This window comes from Paralichthys olivaceus, chromosome 12 (assembly GCF_024713975.1).
Source record: "Paralichthys olivaceus isolate ysfri-2021 chromosome 12, ASM2471397v2, whole genome shotgun sequence".
NCBI classification, from domain to species: Eukaryota; Metazoa; Chordata; class Actinopteri; order Pleuronectiformes; family Paralichthyidae; genus Paralichthys; species Paralichthys olivaceus.
The window spans coordinates 18,815,688-18,840,867 of NC_091104.1; the positions used below are offsets into that span (position 1 = coordinate 18,815,688).

General features: G+C 41.0%; 1 protein-coding gene across 2 annotated transcripts; it reads right to left on the reverse strand.

Moving 5' to 3' along the window:
• Positions 1–330: 330 nt before the first annotated feature.
• On the reverse strand, positions 331–23,048 carry kiz (kizuna centrosomal protein). 2 transcript variants are annotated; one of them, XM_020084644.2, is made up of 15 exons: positions 22,827–23,048; positions 22,270–22,332; positions 21,544–21,706; positions 20,233–20,304; positions 18,353–18,953; positions 17,989–18,223; positions 14,786–14,905; positions 13,912–14,076; positions 12,570–12,720; positions 10,376–10,532; positions 9,848–9,910; positions 8,460–8,552; positions 7,947–8,016; positions 1,373–1,419; positions 331–632 (listed from the first exon to the last, which is right to left on the reverse strand). In XM_020084644.2, exons 1-15 carry the CDS (start codon positions 22,898–22,900, stop codon positions 529–531), a joined length of 2,178 nt encoding a protein of 725 aa, XP_019940203.2. In that variant the 5' UTR covers positions 22,901–23,048; the 3' UTR covers positions 331–528. The 2 variants fall into 2 exon arrangements, with proteins under 2 accessions (XP_019940203.2, XP_069392017.1); XM_069535916.1 differs by lacking the exon at positions 22,270–22,332.
• Positions 23,049–25,180: the final 2,132 nt, after the last annotated feature.

Below are 25,180 nucleotides of genomic sequence, written 5' to 3' on the forward strand. Positions count from 1 at the left end.
AAATATATGTCGAGCGTTCGCTGGAGGGACAAAATATTCTGAGTTTGTTGGTGGCGCAACACTTTGTGCCCCGGGAGATGGGCCTCTTCAGCGGGTTCACAGGTCGCACAGCGGCGTGCAGAGTGGCCATTGTGCTTTGTCATTTCACAGGTGACTCACATCACTACACTCGAGCATGCTGGAGGTAGAGCACTCGGAGATGCTTGCGGCATTCAAAATGCATGATTTCCAGCCTAGTGCAAACAAATCACTTTAAAAGATCAGTTTAATCTATTTCGAGCTGTTATTATGAGCCGGGAGAGTTGTTCAGATAAAGAGACTGAAGCAGGGTTAACATCAGAGTGTTGGACAACTCTTCACATACTTTACCCAGCGTGAGAGCTGTCAACTTTATTATTTGTTTTTACGATACAGTACGCATATGATTTACAATGCAGACCACTAAAATGGTGGTCAGGGGGTGAATTACTAGGAGCCAAACTGCCTGGAATTTTGTAGTGCATTTAAAAAAATATCTCCAGGGCAATATCAATCATAGAAGTCATCAATGTCATCGTTGTTTGTGTTGAAAGGTTGAGGGCGTAAGGCTGCTTCAATCTCTGAGTTGCTGTCATCCGATTCCCCCCAGAGAGCTGAAGAGATAAGGTACACAGAAAAACAACAATAAAATGCAGTGTAACCCCTTACATCCATGCGTTCTTTATCCAGCCAATTCTAGTAAAGCTCAAGTTTAACTTGAGTTACACTTCACAGTTATCAGTCTACCTGAACAGTCTTATTTGTTGTCTTCATTCATAGCAGTGTGGTGTGTTTTGCGTGATCTGATTATGGCTGTAAAAAAAGTTAATTCATGTGTCACTGTGTCACAGTACCCACTTGCTCAAGCCCCATTCATAGATGTGTACTATTTATGTTTTATGTGCAGCAGCTCCAGTCTAAAGAACTGTAACTGTTTATATATACTCACCACATACTGTGTCTCCTGTATCTTAAGTTGCTATTGCAGAAGAATAAGAGTGGATTCTAATTATAGACATAACTACATCATTTGGTTTTTGTTTAAGGTTTGATCCCTAATGCAAGAGCAGATTATTTAAGTATTAATCAGAGGTTGCGCTTGTAGACAAAATAAATCTAAGCTTTCAGGATTTGGCTTCAAGGTCAGGTTTTTCTTGCACACATCCTCAAAAGGCATAGCTGTTTTTATAGAAAAGAAATCTTCAAACAGTTGATTCACTTGTGAAGTTCAGAAATTTACAATAATTTGGTAATTGGTAATGCATGAACCCTCTCTGTGTTGCAGTGTAATTAACCTTTTTTTTTCCACAGGGTGTATCTGTGTGAAATTGAAAATGACTTTGTCTATACTCACCTTTTGACTGTAAAGCAGAATGAGGCTTTGAGTTTGTATTTTCTGTCCTGGAAACACAGAGACAGTTAAGAGCCTTGTTAAGTTTTGTTAAGACTTTCTTTGAAAAATGAGACGCTGCTTTGTATCAAAAATAGCTATAAGGGAAAAAGGCAGCACGTACATTAAATGTTAAACCACACAGAGAATAGGAAATTAAATCAATAAAATTAAATTAAAAACACAGCAGAAGAAGAAGAATCTATAAAATGTATTTTCTACAAATACTACATCTGTATGACAAAAATTGACTCGTGAAAAACACTGCGACGGGGGTTGGATGGGGCGGGTGTATTTGCTGGGTAAGCTCAGACAGTAGCAGGGGGAACTTCCTTGACTCATGTTGTAATTGTGCCAGAGGACTTCCACAAGGCCCTCTTTATTCAAAAATAGTCCAACGACAGGGTTGCCAGGTTCCCATAGCTCGGGTGATATCGCTATGTAAATGCGTGCCCTCCGAAAAGGCTTTGATCTACCTCAATGCATATGTAATAAGGCCCCCGTTCCAATTTTAAAGGCCTCCTCTTTAATTTACATCATCACAGAGCCCATTCAGAAACCCCACAATATATCCTCATCATCTACCAGGTTAGCATACATATACATATGGCTTATTTGTTTGGACCTTCTGTATCAGAGCAACGCGGACGCTTTCCCTGGAAAGAAGAAGAAAAAAAAAGAAAGATGCACAGTTTTAAGCAGATGAGATTGGAACAAAAAAAAAACAGTTGTGGGGTGTGTTCCTCCATCCGCATCAATTCCAACCCATGACCCCTGTGATTGTCATCCTCTCAATCACCATCATCTCCTCATCTCTCACTCAGCTAAGTCTTGGCACATGTGACTGTACATTGAGGATAAGGACCAAATTACTCTGGCTGCATTCCCACTGCTATCTTCTAAACTATATATTGCTGCTTTGCACCACTCAAGGCAGAATGAGAGAACAGAGATGTGCCATACCCATTGCAAACTGTGAGCAGATTGCTCTGTGCTATAAGCAATATACCATAGAGCCAGTGTAACCATTAGAATATAACCTTCATAGTCATATATGCCAATAGGACTCCCTTCATGACATTTGGATGATGCCAGCATCTTGTCAGGCAGCAGGCTGAACCTCTGCTACTTAAAATGCTAACAAGCCAAAGCAGAGGCTGATTAAGTAAAATAGTTTAAAAAAAAGAAGAAGATAGATTTCTAATCAAACCTTGTGAAAAACTTAGATTTTAGAGAATTCAGGGTAATACATTTAGTATATATTTTACTGTATAGCCTTACACAAGGTTATTTAATTAAAATGATATAATACATTAATTTACTAGTTATTGTAATTGAACCACCCATGCTATTGTGTATAGGGATTGTTTTAATATATAGTTAACATGTAAAAATGTTTTTACACCATATCAGTTTAAAATCATGATCATGACAAGACAGTGGAAACCGTCATGAGGAAAAGAGGAACATGGAATCTACCTGTTATACACATTGAGCTTTTAAAACTGAATAAGAAAAAAAAACCCTACTGAAGCAAAACTAAACCACTGGGTGTAGTGCATCCATTTACAACTGTTAGGCAACATATCTTGACCAGACCTTGCAGCAGCAGCAAAAAATACAGCAATAATCTATACGATTACTTCCTCTCCTTTGCCACAATAATAGCTGCTACTGAGAGTAAATTGGGCTTTTCTTTTCTCGAACTTCCCCCAGGGATGGGAATGGTCTATCAGCTGTTCCACTTCAGTGAGGGACAGAACTGATTTCAAGACAGGGCTATTACCATAGAGAGCCCAGTCTGGATCTGACACCGCCAATCTAATATCCCGTTTCCATAAACATTATGCCAGTTCATCTTCTGCTGAGTTTCCCTTAATTGAGGCAATAATCTGAATATGTAAGACTGGGCCGGCCACAGTTTTACAAGCTCTGGTAGACAGAGGTGAACGTAATGTGTAAAATGATGCAAATTACAGCTATTGTAACATCCTCTTTCCCCCAAATGCCTCGCTCGATCTCTTTCTTTCTCTGGCCTTTGCAATTGTTTCATATTGTTGTTTATCTCGTGTTTTAACAGTTTTTCGTGTCTCCTGCAGAGTCAATTCTACAGCGTCCTTTAAAACTGTACTGAGTTCTGTGACTGAGTTTTATACACATTGCACAACTGCACTTGAGAAATAATGCAATTTTTAAAAGAAAATCAGGTTTGTTGATTTATGCAATTTCAGATATATGTACAATATCATATCTGAGGCACGTTGTGCGCATATATATATATATATATATACACACAGATATAGTACTAATGTTGTGGAAGACAGGAAAAAGTGGCAACACAAACACCCCTACTGAAATCCAAGACACTCTGCTAAACTGTTAAATTCCAAAGACCATCCTTAACATTTATAGAGTCAGAGTAGCACATTTCTAATTCAAGGCTTACTTGGTAGTTTGTTCTCAGTCTGGGCGAAGGTTAAGGGCTGATGATGTCACACTGTGTTTAGCCCATTAGGCAAATTGTGATTTGTGAATATGGGATATTAAAAAAAAGATTGATTGATTGAATTCTTGTTCATTGCATCTGTTTTACTGAGTGATATAACTCCAGTGCTCTGTTCTGCAACTGCACCTTACCTCTTTGTTGGGTAAGAAGAGAATACTGTTTTAAATTGTGGCTTAAAAGGCAAATGCAGCTGAAACTAAATGTTGCCTAGAATAGTTTCATGTACAACATATAAAAAGTGCAGCATATCGTCTATTTTACAATAATGTGTTCAGTGCATACTGTCCTCTTAAACTGCAGGTTAAATAGGTTAAATTAAGTGCCAATTGCCAAAGTAAGATATGTCTGTGAGTCAGTGAAGACAGATTTCACTTCTAATCCTACAGTATAAACACATTAGAGTATCTGAGGAAATAATGCTTATCAAGCATTTAATACTGGCTTGCACAAACTGATAGCTGGAAAACTGCTTTTATTTACCCTGGCCTTTTTTAAGCTCCTGCCACCCACGCACAAATGCTAATAGCACAATAGCACTTTTGTGCAGCGGTGCTTGTCTAAAGGTAAAGGGAGACCCATCACCTCATCATTCCCATCAACTCCTACTCCCATCCCAGCGATGACCCCGCCGAAACATTGTTTAGGCTCCGTTTAGATGTACTCTACTGGGGCCTGAATGGTAGCAGGATATAGCCCTCAGTGGGGGCAAACAGTGAGAGGCAACCATGAGTACACTGGTGAGTGGGCGCTGTCTAACATGTGAGTGCTCTCTGCTGGCAATGAGCAAGTACTGCAGCTCAGAGAGGAGGAGGAGGCACTGGACCAATGATTTCAACACAGGCTGCTCTCTTCCTGACTGGTGGCAGTCTGGAGGAGAGAGCCAGGGCAGGGGATGAGGGAGGAACAGATCATTCATTTCATGTTAGGGTTTTTTTTATACAGCAAACGTTTGCCGCTTGTCCAACACACACGCAAACGTCAGAGTTTCTAAAGAAGGTGGAGTAAATACACACCTTAATATATTTATTTAAAAACTGAACATTTTATCCATGTATTATTTTAGTTTTTGCCCAAATCTGCCTTGAAACAGCTTTATCAGTTGCTTTAGTGCTTTTGCTGTATAGACCTGCATATAAATCTTAAAGCTTAATTAACAACACAAAATGAACAGAAATATAGCACAGAAAGTGTCTGAAAGTCAACTTAGTTGTTTTAAAGGGCAATCAGGTGCACTCTTCTGGTTTCAGACAGTCAGTGTAGGACAGTGACCTCCTCTGGTTAGAGCCCCTAAATGCTGCCTTCCCCAACAGTCACTGAGTTGTTCGACATGTTTTGTCCTGGTTTTGGTCTTATTCTCTGATCTATAAAGAGATCAGGTAAAAATAACAAGTCATAGCCAAGGTTGACTATTGACTGTTTAAGAGGAAATAACATAATCAGAGAGGTATAGATTTAATGCTGCCACCTGCTTGGCGGTGCAATACTGCCATTAAGAATCACAAAGCTTTAAGTATTATATTGTCAGATGAAGCGTTTACATGTTTTTTCCTTGACTCATCGCCTCCCAATGAGAGAGAGAGAGAGAGAGCTTCTGATTTTGAGTGATTTGAGGTCGAATGCTTGAGCACATCCTGTTGTCCAAAGCAAAGCCGTAAACCACTAATTGTTGAGTCAAGGTTTTTGTCAAGCAGGCACTAGGCACAACAATCATCGCACAGGCTGATGGCTGGAGGATTTTAGTTTGTGCATGAGTGTGTGTGTGCACATGTGTTAGAGCATTTTTTAGGATCAAAACCAGGGGGGGAATAAAAGGTATTAAAAAACCCAAAATAAAAAATAAGAAAGGAGTGGCATCTGAAATGCCTACAGTAGAAAGGAGCACAATGACGCTTTGCACGAGAGGAAGCAGTGGCATGCACTCGCATACAAAGGGGAACAAGTGGTCTTTACATGGAGTGCAGCTGCTTATTAAGACTCACTCCTTCGTGCATTATTCCTTTCATCCCCACTCAACCACAAAGTGATTTTACTTTGCCACTCACAAAGACAGCAAAAGATTTCTAATGGACAAATCCTTAATAAATGTTGCAGATCAGTCGCTTCCCCACGACTTATAATACAATAAACAGCACATTCTATAAAAGTGTCTGACTGAAAAACACTGTGTGGGAGTGTAAGGAAGAGAGTGAGGGAGGGAAAAAAAAAAGAATATGAAAGACCTCAATTCTCTCGAACGCCATAATAGTGAAATGAGCACATATAAATGTGTTAAGAGTATCTCTTTGCATCTTGTATAGACTGCATGTATTTAATCTGTAAAGCTTATTAAGGCCCTAGTCATTGCTATGCAAAGCAGCACCCAGTGCTTTTCTCTCGCTTTTCAGCCGAGTGCAGTGTTTAGCCAATAGGACTGGCCCCCCGCCTCTCATTCTGCATTCATAACATGCAACATTTGCACAATGTATCTCTCAAAGGCCCTGAATAGAAGGCCTTAATACTCATGTAAACAACTGCAAACCAATTACTTAATGAATCGGGCCCACACATAATGAGGAGCCTCACAAAGGGCTATAAATGCATTTTTTGCACCAAAGCCTCTGCTTTAAACTACAATCCCTCTGCTGTACTCCAGGCTTAACTGGCAAATCATAATTATTGTCTAAGACAACAGAGAAAGAAGCCATTTTTGTATTTTGAGTCCAGTTCCATCCTCCTTTTGATGTCACTCATCAGCTCCCTGACAAAATAAAGCAAATAATTAACAAGTTTGTTTTTGTTGGGTAGGAGAGGCGGGGTGGTAGAGAGAGAGAGGAGAGGAAGCATGCTGCGGTGTTATGCTTCTTCTTGCAGGGCTTCCACACCACTAGTGGTGGCAATGAAGCAACAACAAGTGACTTGTGCTAAGTGGAATGCTTAAATCGAAGCAGAAGAAAAGAGCAGAAATCGCTGTATGACCGAAAGGAAAGATGATGATGGTCATGGTGATGTGCAGCTCTTCATGCCGTTTCCATTCAACGCCTAGTAAGATTAGAGTGTCATCCATGCACAACGACACAATTTGTTCAATTTTACTTATGTACACAACTTGAGGTCTCATCACTGCTCTCTGCATTCTGTCTAAAAAATGTTCCTGCAGATTTTGTTTAATTACATATATTGCGGGCTTCCAATGCACGTTAATGACAGGGCCACAGGCACCATCTGAGAGGGTCTGGGCCCGAAATTGGCTCATGTTTATTAAAGAGCGTGGTCACTGGGGCTGGCCGTGGCAGACATCAGCAGCTATGAGGACCACAATAGAGCCAGCCCATTAGACCCTTCCCTGGGCTAATAGGCAGACTGGGAGTGCCTGCTTGCCAGGCCAGGGAGGTACAGACTTGAGCCCTTGTGTCAGCGTGGTGCCCAGTAATCACATGAAATCAGAGAAGATTATTCCTCATAACGTTTACCCAGCCATTACGACAGCCCAAATGGGTTCGCAGTGAAGAGGTGCTCTGAGGACCCGGCATGCAATTGCAGATTTGATGAAGTCGTGTTGATATTCAAATGTAACTGTGATGGTGTTAGCTTCCACAAGGCTATTTATCATTAGATGTTCTTTTCCAACCCACTTAGGACTCTGATTTGAGCTGCCGAAATGTGTTTCAAGGGTGAAAAATCAAAGGACATTTGTCCTTGTCAACACTCAAGTCTCCTTCTTCCAAAACAGTGGTCCCCAATTCTCTTCTTGACATGATCTGTTTGCATTCTGACAATAAGGCTGAAGACAGTGAGATTATGACTCCAATTTATTTTTTGTGGTAGCTGTTTTGCTTTTGCTTTTTTTTAAAACCTGTCCCAACCGAGCAAACAGTGAGCGAGAGGACATTTTGGGGGCCTTTTGTCTTTGTAAGCGAGTTAATGGGTGGCGCCCAATTGATCTTATGGAAATGAACAGGGAATTATGAGAGCAGCCATGCAAATGTACATCAACCACTTTGGTGTCTGGTGGCCTATTTCCTGTGGCCCGCTGAATAATAACAATGTTCTTACCGGGGGTAAGGGTCTTGATGTGAGGAGCGTTTGGCCCTCCCCAGGTCCTCTTCATGGCCGTGATTTATTCCTTAAAAAAGCAAACAGGGCCAGATGAAACCATTTGGTATGGACATCTCATCACAAGATAATTAACAATGCATATTTCTATGTGGACATTATGGTAAGGCTTGTGGGAGATTGATGTTTTGGTCTCTTGATATGCACACATTTGCTTTACTCAGAACTCTTTCCATGCACAAGAAATACTTCACCCCAAATTCAACTAACAAACTCAAACCCAGGGTCAATGGGATCTTGAGAATTTATGAAATGGAAAATGTGATTTTGAGCTAAAAACTGGTTGAGAAATCTTGGGCTTTGACATCATTATTTGGCAAAAAGTCTGTGTAAACAACACATGCAGGCTTTCTATGGTGCCCTAACGTGTTGTGAGAACATATGCCAGTGTTGACCAATGGTTAGGCTCCGATTGCTTGCTACTTGCTGGGTAGAGTGGACTGCATCTCTTACCTGAGAGGCCATCCACCTCCTCCTCCTCCTCTTCAGAGCTCTGCAGCCTTTCCTGCATGGCTGATTGTTTAAGTAACTGATATGCTTTTGTCTCTGTTCAAGGACACACACACACACACACGCTGTTAAATATTTGCTTAAAAGCCAGGTTTCCAACTTTCAGAGGTTTCGGTGTTTGTTGAGACAACACGCTCCAGTAGCTGAGTCTTTTGGTCTCACTGCCGTACAGAGTGGGTAAAAACACTGCGCTCAATCAGCTAAGCTGTTGATTCAAGCCTACAGTATGTAGCAACAGTTTCCATGAGACAGCAATCAGAATCTCACATTATCTCAGCATCCCCCTAGCAGGAAAGCAATGATTGATTTTCTGTTTTAAAAACACTCATAATTACTTTCCGGCACACTAAAGTAGGTATCATATTTGAGAGAAGCACAGACTAGCGCTGGCAAAAATCAGCAGAGCAGAAGTACATAATAAATGGGCTGTTATCTCAATGATGTGTCTAAAACACACAGAGCAAATCAAAAGGATGGAGCTACATGTCCTGACATTTCTAACTTGGTTTCAGAATAAAACACAAATGCTTTTAATCATTTTCTAAAAGCATACGACATTTACAGTGTATGACAATCTCCAGTGTTATTCCACCCACTGCACTTTATACAGCCACAGCTTTTACATCTAATCTAAAAATACCCACTAGGTCTACAGACGATCATTTCTTAGCAATTACTCTCAGTTCCAAGGTCATGGTATTTGATTGTAACATTGATGTCCCTCTGCACAGCAAAATCCTTTCCTGGCAAAATCTTTAGTCATGTTTTTTTTAGCTGGTTATGGCTCTTTTGATTAAGTGTAGCGATTGGAAACTGGACTCATTTTGCTGGCTGTGCACCTTAGATGCAGACACCAAACACCCAGTAGGAAATCTGACAGCCAAGGGTAATACAGGATTGCTTTACATTTCAGAGGTGCAGCCGAGGGATGGGCACACCAACTGCTTCCAGGATGCCTTCACATCTAGTATTTTTCAAGTCCAGCCTTGCCGGAGCATTGTTTAGAAGATAATGAGAAGCGATGACAGATCTCTTGCGCTTTCCACCCTGGCATCCTGACAATTAAAGCAGCCGCATTATGCCGGGGCCTGTGAATTATCAATTTTGCCCGAATGCATCAGACTAAGGCTGAAAAATGCAGCTAGTGTTTTCTCGGAGATAATTAGAGAGAACTAGCACTGCTCTTCAGGTGGGACTTTGACCCTGGCTTCACCTTGATCATCCTGCCTCAGCCATCGCTTAAAAGAGACCATTATTCACTGCAGTGGGAAGAAAACAAACCACAACATAAGGACAGTGTGAATGCTGAGGCACCAGCGATGCCTTTTTACCTCTAATAGGAACACTTTCCACAGGGCTTTCGTCCTGGCTGTCCTCTTCAGCACTTTGTAGTTCTGTAAGAAAGGGAAGCACATAGTGAGAAGCAGACGCAGGGAGGAAGGGAGTCTCAGGGATAGAAATGGGATTGGGGGGGGTCTTTCTTCAGCTCTGAATAGACGGCTGCATGAAAACTGGCCTGTGAGAGATTCATAAAAAGCTCTATGGTGAAATTGATTTCTTTCATAAAAGGGAAGTTTTAGTTCTCTGCAGAGGTGGCACATAAAAAATAGCAGTAGTCTACATTTGTTCTCATAAATGCCCTTGTTACATATTATTGTGCAAAGACAGACTTAACTCTGTGTGGAATGTTTGAGGGAATCTACTGTAATAAAACTAAACCACTTTCTGAAAGGAGGGATTTTAATTGTTGGGAAATGCAGCCATTCATCCATAACATATTTAGCCAAACCCCTGCATTCAAATAATAATAATTATATATTTTTTCTATGTCTGTGACCATACTGATAATCTTCAGTTACCTTGAATCTGTTGCTGTTGTGCTGGCCTGGCGGGCTTCACATGACTGTCAACTAGAAGGGAAGGAGAATCACACGAGGAAGACAAGTCGCTCTCGTCCTCAGCTGAGGGGCACTCCTCACTGGACCGGGACAGAAGTGTCCTCAGCAGCACTTTGGCCTGTGAGCAGCACAAATTAAAACCACATTCTTAATTGTTCCCATTTAGTGAAGGAAGTGTCAAATTGAACTCTCGCAGATTAGGCAAGTCATTTACTCGGCCACGGCTGCTCGCACAGAGGTGCAGCTGTGGTGCGCGTTCAAACGCCAAGAGAAAATAACTTCAAGTTCTCTCTCTCGTTTAACTAAAAAAAGATAATTTCGCACACTTTTGCTCCCGCTTGCCCTCTCATCACAATTTTTTTCTTTTTTGCTCTCCCTCTCTTCTCATCCATGAGATTAAAGAAGCGCCTAAAGAATGCAATCACCCTGGCGTTAATGTGCAACACGTTCCAGATATCGCCCCTCTTGGCTGAAAGGATTGAGACAAACTGCTCTCTTCCTCCCTCTCTAGCTCATTTTCATCTCTGGGGAGATGAGGATACACAATTAAGAGGAGCTGTTCCGGGAGATGAGGAGCGGGGAGATGCCACACACCGATTTCCTTCCTCTCCCTTTTTCCCTCCCTCCACGTATCAGATCCTGCCATCATCATCTCTCTTTTGTGATCAAAGACTGCCTCTCAGCCTCAGATGGCCATTTGCAACTTTTAATGAGCACTAATATGGAGCAGATGATCAGGAGGATTTTGACAGTGACAAACTTTAAGTGCATTGTAAGTTGTTATCAGTAGGTCGCAGTGAAGATTGACAATGTACACGCTTTTATTTTCTGAGAGGGGAAGAGACACAAACACATGCCAATCTGAGCTTGCCCGTTGGTATTTGATGATGCTGCACAGCATAAAACTGTCTTGATCCTTATCCCCAATATCCTTCTTTGTTCGTTTTTTAGATTTAGTCAAATGCACCGCGAGCTGAGGGCTCTCGCAGACCCACTGCATTTTAAATATCAATGAATGCAACTGTTAGCACTTGAATATTCAAAGGGCCTCTTTGAGTGTGTGCATGCGAGCTGCATGCTCCCATTTGTCGGGAGTAGCCAGGCTGTGTGGCAAGACGTGAATGGAAATTTCAGTTTTCTCTTGTGTGTGTAGAGTAAGCTGTTGTGCGAGAGGACCAAGAGGAGAGATAGAGAAATCAAGTGAGAGATGGTGGAATAGAGGGAGTGAGAAGGAAAAAGATGGAGGAGATGGAGTGAGAGAGAAAGATTTTCAATCAGGCTTTTCTTGATGCACTTGGACACAATGCAGATGGCAGTACCTCTCCTCCTTTTGTCAGTTCATATTTTCAAGAGGCTCTACAGTCTCCCTCTTTGCCTCTCTCATTGCGTCTGGGGCACTGGAGCAAGACCTCAGAGCCACAAGAACCCCCAATAAGATGAACCCACAAAATGAATAGAAAAACCTTCTTGTATATATATGATCATTCCTGTACATAAGACATAAGTATATTTCCTGACAAAGTGGGATTCTTGACGAAATCTCTTTCCTGATGTCATCTTTGGGCTCTAAGTGTGAATTTTCAATGCCGATTATTTTCTTTGTTTAATTAAACAGGATCGACACAAGGTCAATGAGCGGGGAAATCTAAAACAATCCTCTGTTGTAAAGACATTTTAGATGGTTCCCCTCATTCAGTCGGATCCAGCTGACAGTTATACTTCTGGTTAATACCAAATTAAAAGCAAGTGTTTCTCAGATGAATTCACCACATGAGATGAAAGAAGCCAAGCAGAGGCTGTGATTTGTGATTAGCGCATGGGTCAGGATCTCCCTTCTGTCTGGGTCAACGTGTGAAGCAATCTGATGAGCAGGCACACCAAGCGGGGCTTGGTTTCAAACGCCAAACACAAAGAGGGCACTCAGTACCAACTAAAGCTCCCTTTAAAAAACATGCAAGGCAACAACAAAAGAAAGAAAAACACCACTCTTTTTGGAAAGAAGAAGAAAAAGAACACATTTCTCTCCTGTTGTCATCTGTGTGTTTTAACGCCTGCTTACTGTTGGGGAAAGGGTGTCTGTCTTTGCAAGTGTCTGACCTCCTATTTGTGTGTATGTGGCTGTGTTAAGAGACTGTGTATGTGCCTCCGACGCTACCTGGTGGCTGTAGGAGGCATGGCGCTCCAGCAGCAGCGGCGTGAACAGCTGGACCAAGCGTTCAATGTTGAGGACACGACGCTCCTTGAGCAGAAGGGCGTGCTTGAACCAGCGATCCCACAGCCGAGCGGCATCAGGAGGGAGGCTGGCGCTGCAGTGAAGGGTGGGGGTGGGAGAGAAAGAGGAGGCTTTCTTGTAGAATGCTCAGTGAGACATCTGTATACAAGTCATAATTATTATTTTTATTTTTATATACTTCTCGAGAATGGAATAGTTTGAGATTATCAAAAAGATGAAGGACAAGTTATACAAATGTACATAATATAAAAATGTAAGTACATTTTTTGCACATTTCTTCCCCCATTCTCAAAAGACTACTTCATGTGCCATCTTATAGTAAATCAGAATATATGGATCATTAATAAATTCTAGTTAATAGAGAAAAAAGAGAGACTGGACTATACAGGCATCTCCTCGTTGAAAACTGGATAAAAGGTCAAAAAGCCAATAGGGATCTCCAGTGGAAAGAGACACTGCTTGGTGTGTTTCTTTGGACTGAGTATATAGGAGGAAAGGTCTCATTGAAATCAATAGAGTAGTGAAGCAGAGCACGGATTTGGCTCAGAGTACAACTCATTATCCAAAGGACTGGAAGTCACAGATAGGGCATTTTAATTTACTCATGACATTCACCCATGCAGTGTTACCACACGGGGTGACACCAAAGATGACCTTTATATTTGTGGACAAGGGAGACTGTATCGAATGGTAGCGTGTAATATCTCAGCCACTGTTGAAATGCACAGGCAGCTCTTCACTCTTCATCTGAGAAGTAGAATTCACCTTTACTGTACATCTTTTCACTTTCTTTAGAAAATGAAGAGAAAGGCCTACTGAACTCTATAGCTTTCAGAGCATTGTGCTCTGCATTATACTTTTATTGCACCATTTATTACAGTGCACACAAACACACACTATATTACACAACCCATCACTATATCACAAACAATATTTAACTACATATTTACACACACACACACACACATATACATATATAGGCTAAACATACATGCATATACATACACACACACACATACACACACACACACATATATAAATATGTATATATATATATATATATATATATATTTAAATTATGAGTTATATTTAAAGTGGTGAAACTTTATACAAATGATCAAACCTGAAAATACAATTATGATACTTCTTACAATCCAACAATTACAAGTCTCATAAAGCTGAAAATAGCATAAATCAAAACAACTTTGGAAAAAGACACACTAATCTTTGGTTGCTGGATAATCCGAGAAACCCAGAGACTTACCTTATTTCATTAGGATCTGAGCTTGACTGGTGAGAACTCACTAGATCCCGTGATAGTAGGCAGCCCTTTGCCGTGCTCCATGACAACCTCTGAAGTTCATGAAGGACAACGGCTCCACATGCTCCAAGGTCCTCGTCATTCAAGCCCGCTCCGACGTTGCAAAGGCTGCCAAATATATAGAGAGCAGTCAGCTACCGCCACAGAGTCGAGGGCTCAGCCAACAGGTCAGAAGTACATGGGAGAACATTCATCAGCTGCTAGCACTTCACACACATACACGCAGACTATACAAGTATAATCACACACATCAATGCCAATACTCGCTTGCTTACATAATATCACAGCAAGACTAAACATTGCACTGAGGGTCATGACGTAATACAGCCACTCTCTTTATTATTAAATATGTAGCTGATATCATTTAAAACACTCACATTCGCATCACTGGGGGATAAGGATATACTGGGTTTAAAAAGAGAAGGAAAGCTTTCCCTTGTGAGACATTTATGCACACTTTACAACAAGAACTCCAATTATGGTAAATTAATCATGCTATGAAATATAAAAGGCTTATGAAAAATAAGCCCAGTCTAATGAAACAAATTCTCCATCCTCAATCTCCCTGACGCCCAATAACAATTCATCAGGGTGGTTACTATAACAATCCTGTGTGTACGAAAACCCCTCAGAAATAAAGACGTGCGCATGTCTGTGATGACACTTCATCTAAAGTGAGAGCCCTTGGCAGAAGGATAATATGTTTTCCTCATCTGCACAAACGGCTCCATGGTCATTAAATAAATATCTACAACATTTTAATTTTGACAGGGAGAGATAAGATTGTAAAGTCTGAAGAAAGACAGCGGGGGTGTACCTGATAAGTCTATTGAGTTGTCTCCCATCAATTGAAGAATCCCCATACACGCCGGTCCATTCACCATGGAGTCGTCCTTCGATGCTGTCTAGCAGATTAAAGATTCCTTCCTGGGAGAGACTAAAAAAAACCATTACCCATTAATGTGATGAAAGGAGGAGGTCACATTATCGATAAGAATCATTATTTATAAAAAACCTGCAATACATTTTTCCAGGCAATTTCCTTGACACACACAAGGACTGCTGGAGGAATTTGATCATTAAAGTGCTGGCCCCACTGTACAGGACTTAAGCAATTCAAAAAGCCTCGTCTGCTGATGGTGCCACATGTAACGACAGGTTGAAGAAGAAGAAGAAGATTTACTTTATTGTCATGTTTACACTATTACACGCATGCATGAAATTCATCCTCTGCATTTAACCCATCCAGTTGGCACCTGTCGAAACACGCACATGCATAGGAACACACATAGACAGATGCCATGTACACACATATACTAGAGCAGTGGGCTGCCGTTGTCAGCGCCCGGGGAGCAGATGTTGGGGGGAGGGGGGCGGTGCCTTGCTCAAGGGCACCTCGGTCGTGGCAAGGAGATGAGCTGCCACCCCACCAGCTGTTAGTCCATCAATTTTTTTTCCAACAGCGGGAGCGAGGATTGAACCGCCAACCTTCCGGTTATTGGACGACCTGCTCTACCTAATATCAGTTAAATGGAGAAAATAAATTTCATTATAAATATGCAGTATTATTTAAAAAAATAAGCATGTTTTTTTTGTCAAATTAACCACAGCCTCAATTTCACACTGAGCAGTGTAAGATAAAAGCTTCCATAAAAAGGAAGGGGCCTCTAGATTTCTTTTTGGTGAGTAATTTATACTTTAATCTGGGCCTGTGTGCGGCTGCAAAATGAGAAATGGATGTGTAATGCATGTGGATATTGGGAATCCATCTCTTCCATGAGCATTAAGCTCTGGGTGGCCCTCATTGAATTCTCCCAAAAACCCCAAGCCGAGAGGGATCCTGAGCCCCCCTGCATAAAAGGGGCCAAAAAAGAATTTATGACAATCTGTAATGGGCTTCTGGGTTAGGGGTCAGCAAACAATTGCTCCCTCTTTTTTGCAGGTTGTTTCCTGGTAACATCCTGATTAAGCTAGCAGCTTGAATTATATCCATGACATTCTGTAGTGTGCCATTCGTCTGTGCTAAGTCCTCTTCAGTGTGGCTGAAGTAGCATAGGCAAAAACTGTCTTTTTTTCCCTCTCCCTTATCGTCAGCGCAGGCCTTGAAATAGTCATCTTTCTCTTTCCACTTTATTTGTCAATGCTCTTCAAAGAGAGACCTTTAGAGAGGGAGAAAGTGAATTAGTTGTGTTTTTCTGCAAACCTCTCTCTCTCATTGTATTGTTGCCAGCTTTCATGTCAAGGTCCCCAACCTCACTTTAGATGCTGCTGTTGTCCGTGTGTCAACATCATCAGGAACACAGTGTTAGCTTGGAGGAAGGGGTCAGCCTCCACGGCGTTATTGCTCCACAGCGTACAGTATAGGCTTTGGGGTGATTTACGATACGGAATGGCCTTACCGTCAAGCGACTGGTGTCAGGGGAATCTCGCCGTGCTGGCAAAGATGGCAAATATAGCACACAAAGGAATGAAAAAAGTAGTACACACTGAGCGCAATATAAGACTGGCAGTGGATTTTTTTTAAGAACCCAACGTTAATTGGGTGACATGCTGTCCCTAATCTAGCAAAACCATCATGCGGTTCAGGGACGACATATTTAAGAGCAGGACACAGGGAGGCCATTATGATGCTCCTCGAGGAAGAAACCTGAAGGATATTTCAGGTGTATACTCTAACTCATCCTAGCCACGCAGGAGGAGAAAATATAATGGGATAATCTAATGAATTGCCAAGACTTGTTTTTCCTAACTGTGAGCTGAATGGAGGAAGCAATATAAACTCTAACCTTACGATAGAGGGAGAGAGAGAGAGAGAGAGAGAGAGAGAGAGAGAGAGAGAGAGAGAGAATAGGCACTGGATGCTCTTGGAACTTTAAATCAAAGCCTCTGCTTTTCTCATCGCACACAGGAGCCCTCTGTGTTAAGAACGAGAGCTGCGGCCCCAGCACAGGCTGGCTGCGGTTCTTCTTGAGGTCACAACATAAACAGAATAGTCAACCACACAGACCTGCACAAACAAACATGCTACACTATCAGAGGGAAAATGAAAACTGACTTTTGATGCATATAGAGAGAGAGAGAGACATTTTTAAAATAAAGCATTTGACACCAGATAATGGTCTGAAAAGCTCTCTGTGTTTGTGGTTGCAGAAAATAATGTGTTTGCACTGAATAACAGTGTTGTGACCATGTGTGCAACTGAGTATGCAATCTAAAAAAAATAAAGCATATAATAATAAACAAGCATAATGGGGAAAATGCACACAATGTTTCAACAATATGGGCTGTATATGAGACTATGTTAAAAAAAATACACTAAAAGTAAAGTTTTCCTCTACTTTTTTCAAGAGCAAAAGAGGTGCTGGTCATAATAAACTGTATATTGTAGGGAAGGTGCAGAAGCTCCGGGAGTAAACATTCACATGGGATTTTCTGTGGCTCTAACCCCATCCAAAATGATCCTTCAACTCAGAGGCCATCATCACGCTAAGGATTTGTGGCTGTAAGTGCTGTCCACATGCCCACCCTCCAGAACACTCTATGGTGCCACAAATTTCCTCCTCCACTGGGGACTTCCTGAGGTCTCTCAAGCAGAAAATTGCTCTGTTACAGCATTATCTTGGATTATGGCAATATTGTTGGTGACAGGTCCTGAGCTCTTCCCTATAAGATGCATCACTGCCACCACCGCAGCTGCTGCAGAGCTACAGGGAGCAAGGTGGCGTGGACCGTGACTCCCACAATCCTCTCTGTCAGCCTAAGATGTGATGGTGGCGAGGAGGATTGCGCGGTTTCTTCAGCCCTGCTCCTATCATTAACAGCCCTCTGTGGTTCAGCATGGCCGTGCAGAACATTTTCCTTTCTTAGCTTGCTTAGTTTTAAATCTTGGGGGTGGGACTGACTGCATTGTGGACATTTTAACACAACTATGTGCCATGAAACAATCAAAATGTTTCTCGCTACAGAGTTGCTTTGAAAATTGCTGACAACAAAGTACAAACAAAGTTAGACATACTGTACCTTTCCAAGGTCAGGGCTGCAGCTGTGTTCTTGGACTCATTAGAGTGGATGGATGATTCTGGACAATGTTGATTAAGAGCATCCCTCCCTCCAGAAGCGGCATTCCTCTCGGATTCCACATCCTCGGGTAGATCTTTCTCCAGCTCAGATTGTGTCAGAGAAACAGACAGGTCACTGGCACTGCTCTCAGACAACTGCACATCAGAACTTGATGTGCTGACACTTCCACAGCTACCTGAATGTAAACAAAGTATCACTTGGCTTATTTTCAAATCTTCAAAAGGACAAAATAAAGTTTTTTTAAACTGAGAATGTCAGGAAAAACAACAATGCATCAAAATAGACAAGAAATAACATTTCAAACCTGGGGTAACCTGAGCTTCTTTTCCAGAAGGGTTTTCAGGCATCAAAAGGCTGAGACTTCTCTCTTCAGCCTCCATTATAGGTGGCTGATGAGCCATCTCTTGGGATTTAGTGCCTTCTGCAGGGGAATCTTTAGCCCTCGTGGGGACTCTGCTGCTGGGAGATGGATTCCTCTCAAGCCCAGTCAAAGTCACAAGACGTAAAGGTTCTTGTTTATCATCTCTTCCAAAAGGCACATTGCTAGATGCTCCTGTTAAGGCACAAACAGATGGGAGCCCCGCCATCTTTCTTTCATGTTTGTCACTCAAATTACAGCCATCGGGGGAATCGTTTGAGCCTGAAATGTCATCTGATAAATGTGTTCGGTTGCTGGTGGCATCCTCTTCGCCAACTCTGAAGTCCTTCAAAAGGCCACTTGGTAGACGTTCGCGGGAGTGCACACTGCGATTGGGTGAACGGAGCATTGCTTGGGGTGAGTGTACACTTGTGGTGCCAGCATCAGACGCTCTGACGGTCTGTTGGTCCATAAAAATTACTGTTGTAGAATTCGGAACTTGATGAGAGAGGGAGCTGTACACATGCTTTCTTTGTAAAGCTTTAATCTGTAAATGTGAAAAAATAAATTATTTCTAGAAATGAATCTTTCCATTACCTCACCCCCCTGGGACAGTAATTCCTGTGCATTTTTTTTAAATTTCTTACTTGGTTTAAACAAGTCTGCTTTGAAAGAAATTCAAGTCAAGCATATTAACTATCCACTTTACAATTCTGAATAAGCATATCTTATATGGGCCAAGGTCAGAATTCTTTTCACAACCTATTTCAGAAGAATGTCTCAGGATCAATGTTTTAACTTTTAATCTTATTAGAAATCCTTTAGACAAGTTTTGATTCATGTCTGCAATGTCACCAAGGGGCGGGTGGGGGAAGAGCAAAAAAGCCTCCCTCCAAACATAATAACAAAAAGCATGGCTTCTGTTTCTTTTCTGATAAGCGTCTTAAATACCAAACAGTTAGCTGCTTAATAACATTCACTGTAAACCATGCAGCCTGCCCAGCAGATCCACAAAGTAGGTATAAAAAAGAGGAAAAGTTAATTTCTTGGCTGAGTGATTCCATCGGTAGCTGCAGGGCAAAGTAGAAAGTGTTTCACTAAAGTAGCAATTGATTCTTCTATCAATCTGCGGCACGCGTGTGCTCTTCCAAGGAATGTATTAAATATGAAAATCATATCCCGTTATCATCTGTCTCCAGCTTTCAGCCCGGTAAGCTTCCCTTAATGAATGCTGCTGCCTGAGGGACATGCACACTGCAAGCCAATGGCTTGTATGCATAATGGAGTGACGGTACCATTTTGCTCATTACAATATCGACAGGCTGAGGGGGGTTTTGCACACAGTTACAAGTGACTGCTCTAGACAGCATGCTCCAAGTTATTATGAGATGTCTTAGACATTTCATCTAAAAGAGCTTTAACTGCTTTAAGTGAAGGGAGAAAGCAGCTATGGGCTTGAACTACATCGCTTGTACAGATGCAGCAGCTAGGATTAGACACCTGTGCTATTACAGATACACAATTTAAATGTAGACTCCTCTACAGACTTACCAGGCATAATGTCTACTTCCCTTTGTTATTCTAAACCTGAAAACACAGCTTGATAGAACTGAGATTTGCATAAACCTTGTAAACATTTCAAAAACGGAGCCCAAATAAAAATAAAAAAACAAGGACCCTTTTCTCACTATTCCAAAAATTTGTAAAAACACACACAGTATAAGATGTGATGTGTAAAATATATGATTATTATTCCTTTCAAACTAAAACTGTATTGTTATTACTACTAGTGGTTTTTCATTTTATGTTGCACATAACACTGTTACCTTTGCTGCTTCAAGCACTTCCATTTTCTTCCTTTCTTCCATACATTGGGAATTATTTTTGAAAAAGTCCGCCTGTAACAACAAAAGAAAGAATATCAAAAAAACAGAGGCAGACAGGTCAGCTGCTTGATTAATAATCTAACAAAAATGGTTACAAAAAACGATAGTCACATAATTTGTGAAAGGTAAACTGTCACTGAATGCCAACACTAGGTGCTGTTTACAATGTTGTGATAGTGCCGTTGAATATGGTGTAAAAGCAGATGGTTTGACAGCAAAAGTGACATTGTCAAGCATCAGTCAATCACAGTGTATTTTCCCAAGTGGGGGTCCTCTGTGTGACTGACCGCCCATAACATTTTATCTGACTGGCCAGATTAACTGCCTTAATCCGAGTTCCAATTAAAAAAAACCTAATAGTCTGGTTAAGGGCACTTGGATTAGCTCAAACATGCTGTACCTCTAAACAGCAGTCTACCGAAGCAGAGCTAGAGCCTTCAGTTCTGGCTTTGAACATCTTGCACAACCAATACAAATGAGGATTAGAAACAAAATTGTTCTAGAAATTTTTGCACCTCAGTATGTGTATGTACAAATACTCTTATTTGTCAGTCTGTGAATTTGTGTTTTTTTTAAAGTGTTGAGAGCATCAATGCTAAACAAGAAAAATACAGAGGGAAAACAAAGGGCAGTGTGACGACCAAATAACAACAAACATGTAGGACTCATAGAGCATCAAGAGGAAATAAACCAACTGCTTGAGGGGAGAGAATGACTAAACCTCTGGAGCACTTCAGAGTCTCTATATTGGGCAATTAACTCAGCGAGTCATAATTAGCCAATTTTGTTAATTTGAAATTAAGCTGTCAAGCACTGTCGTTGTGTTTTAAGTGATAATCTGACTGGCTCATTGTTTTCCCCCTCGTTCATTTGCTTGTCATGATAAATTGCACAGTTTGAGTGTTTACTATTCTCACATCAAGCAATTTTCTGGCAAAAATTTTGACTCTGTTAATTTTTTTTAATAAAAATAAAACATGGCATTAATGCAGATACGAGTGAACATGCTTCATGAGTAAATTCACATTACTTTGTTAAACAATCTATTATATTATAGATCTGTGAGTTTATTGTTGTTCTAAAGTACAATTGGAAACCTGTTGTGTTTTTCTAAAAAAGTAATTAATTAATTAATGATGACTAAAATGGATAAAATCCTGTCTAAACCTGGATCAACCTCAATGCGTGTTTTTAATATTAATCCACAATAAGAAAAACTACTCCAGTGGACAAATGAAATTGTGCGTGTACCTTTTGTTGTTGAAGGAGGCCATGGTCAGGACTATATTCCTTCATGCTAATTTCTATGCACTCCACATCTCTCAGAAGCTCAAGGTTTCTCATTTTCGCTCGTTCTTCCCTGTTTGAGATTTCCTTGAGATAGCTGCGCAGTTTGGAACACTTTATCTGCAAGCTGAAGGCAATGGAGAACTATTATTCAAGAGAAATATTATCTAAGAGCTTAGTCAAAAAATAAGAGCTTGACTTTTCACAAGAAAAGGTTAAGCACAACTGTGTTTTAAATTTAAATCTAATGCTCAGCACTCATATCATACCTAAGCTTTGCTGCTGTGACCTGGCACGCTAAAATTCATGACAGTCAATTTGCAATGAAGACAAAAATGTTGTGTATATCCAAAGAGGTACCAGTAACACATTTGAGCACAACACTGTTGAATATATTATTCAGAATAAACTATTACCATCGCTATGCATTTATGCAATATACAGCACACTTATTACTGTACTACATTACATTTCTAACCTAATTTAAAAATGAGAAATGACATTGTATGCACTTCTTACTTAAAATGTCCAATATATAAATTATCAGTTAATATGAAAAAGAAGGAAAAATAAGAGGGTGAGAGAGCAGAAAACTATATATGTATATATACACACACAGTATACACACAGGCCACATATATATATATATATATATATATACATGTGTGTGTGGTAACAATGCTTACTTACATTCTTTTATCTGATCTGGAGTAAACAAATAGTTCCCTCTCGAGCTCCAGCCTCCGTTTCTCCCTGCGCGCACACACACAAACACAAACACACGCATACACACACACGTGAGAGAAACTGTCACACACAGTCACTCACACCCCCGCTGCTGCTCCGTGGTTAGCTGGAGGCTAATTATCAGCAACACAAACGGTACTTATGCGTTTACTCAAAAACAAAATCTAACACAGATGCTAATGTTGAGTCCACACTGCGAATTATTAGCTTCATATAAACGCATTAGACACATAGGAAGTTGGCATGCTAACACAGCTTAGCTTTCCATCCATTTACATGCAAGCACCACCGCAACATCACCCCTGTTAGCTTCAGGTAGCGTCCGAGATAAACAGGCTAACGAGCTAGCTAGCTGTATGGGCTTTGCAGGTTAGCTAAGCGGCTAGCACTATGTCTCTGAGGCAAGCGGCAGCGGGACGCTACCGTGGGGGGCAGAGACCTAAACTCGAGCCCGCGGTCTCCACCAGGCCGCGTCAACCAAAAAGCCGGTGAAAGCTCACCTCTGGTGCATGCTCTGCTGAATGGAGGTTATCTTCTCATAGTACTGGTCCTCACTGCGAGACGTGCTGGACATTTTTCACTCGCTTTGGCGCTGAAGCGGCGCCGAGAAGAAGAAGAAGGAGGAGGAACAGGAAGAAAAGGAGGGAGGCTGTTGTTTACGTTGGTTACCATGAGCACCGCTTCCCAGAAAGCCCCGCGGGTAAACACAGTGAGCACGTGGTACGAGTGCGGGCGCGGGCTCTCATCGGTGACGCTCTTTTAAAGTGCGAGGTGAGTGAAAGCGAAAAAACTGATATACGTATATACACCTTTTGAAGTCAATCTTAATACCAGCCATAAGCTGCAGTCACTATATTCTTTTGGTAAATGTTATTTAAAGCTTTTATTGTACGTAGAATAGAAGAAAAGTGGACATCACAGTGCAGAAAACCTTAACATTTGCTATCAAATAATAATAACCATGAATCATTAATATAGCACATTTCAAAACATAGTTACAAGGTGCTATTCAAATTAAAATGAATAATTAAGGCAAACTAAAGGAAACTATTCCTTGGGAAACAATAAAAGTATTTTTTAACCTCACTGGGCTAAATACCAGTCATCAAAAGACATTTTTTGTCTTTATTTGATAAGCTTCCATTCCCTTCTCTCTATCTGATACAGATTGATGTCTCATTTGCTCCAATGGCTTCCGATCTTGTCTTGCATTATCAAAGTTCACCGCTGACAGTTCTCAGTTCTCATAATGTCATGTTTTGACTGCAACAGCACATCTTTTTAAATGTTCCTGTTTTTTCAAAGCAACAGCACTACGTATCCTTGGTGGGATTCAGAAATTGACAGCCCCTCCAAACGCACACCCTCATCAAGCAATTTCCCCCAATTCCAGTCCCATCAAATTGCTCAATTAGCTGTTGAACCAGGAGTTTTGTTGTCCCTTTCTAATGCTAATCTGCCCTATTCAGTATCTCTCTATGAGGCTATTTGTTGTGAAATAAATCCCCTTGTTTGCCTCCTGCATGTATAATTGATATTTTTTGCCAGGCTTTTTTTGTTTGTGCTGTGGAGAGCTGAAAGGCAGCACTTTGGAGGTGATGAAGAAAATGAGACTTGCAACGTTTGCTGTTCCAGCTGAGTTCAGCTGATGCCGGCGATCGGCCTTCGTTGGGTGTCATGCCGTGCATTCAGGATTATTTTTTCTCCAGATTACAGTTCACAATATAGAAAAACATTCACAACCGCTACTTAATATGCTGCTGTTGCTCTCCCCATATTTTGTGTGTCAGACAGAAAACTCATCATGCAGGCTATACACTGGCACCGTGAGTGGGACTGCATCAAAAGTAAAGATACCTCAGTTAAGGTGAAATTCCTCGACTCAACTTGTGACCAAACTCATCGCTGAGTAATTTCAGTCAGTCTGTATAGGGAAATGCATAGCAAGTCCACAGAATGGTGTGTGTTTTAACCTACATATCTCTTAAACAATATTCACTTTAACTCTGCTGTGAATTATCTACAGTAGAGTTCCTGCATATTTAGAGAAAAATACTTATTTTGCCTAAATGGGGCAAAATAAAACACTCCTTTTATGATACAGTAGGAATAATCTTTCAAAGTGTTTATCGGCTAAAAGACAAAAAAAGTGCCATGCATACATTTTTCAAATCTGACATAAATGGCTGCACTGAAAATATTATTTTCCCTGTTTGTAGTTTTGTATAGTGTTTTTGCACCGATTCTCCCCACTGCTCCTCTGAAGACACACAATGTCTACGGCCATTGATATGCTCTAACAGGGGTCACAATTTGCATGAGAATTAACAGCTAGTAAATTAAATTGATATTCAGTGCACATCTCCGTTGAATCCTTATTCAGACCTTTGTTCGCCTGCCTGGCAGAGCCCATGTTCAGCCCCTAGCTAGTCAGAAACATCTGTGCAGTTAATAATTTGATAAACAGCTTACACAAATGCTAAATTATCTTCTCCACCACCACTCCCCCTCACTCCCACTCCTTTTTTTTCTTTCTCCCCTTGTGCAAGACTTGGAACAGTTGGCTCACCTCTCTGTGGCGTTGGGGCTTTATCTGTCTTTTGTGGCTTGTTCTTCCTGATTTGCACGGCTCTCCCTTCACTCCTTTTCACTATATCACTTAGATACTGAAGCAGTGTTTGGGGTTAATGCAAATCCTCAGTTCTCATCCATGAAAAAAAAAAAAGTGTATAGGCATCGCCTATTGTGACAAGTTTAAAATGAACTTAGTCGGAACATTTGTTATTCATTCACCGTCTGAATAGCATTTACGGAAAATGTTTCGAAGAAGAACTCTGACATTTTCAACATTTAC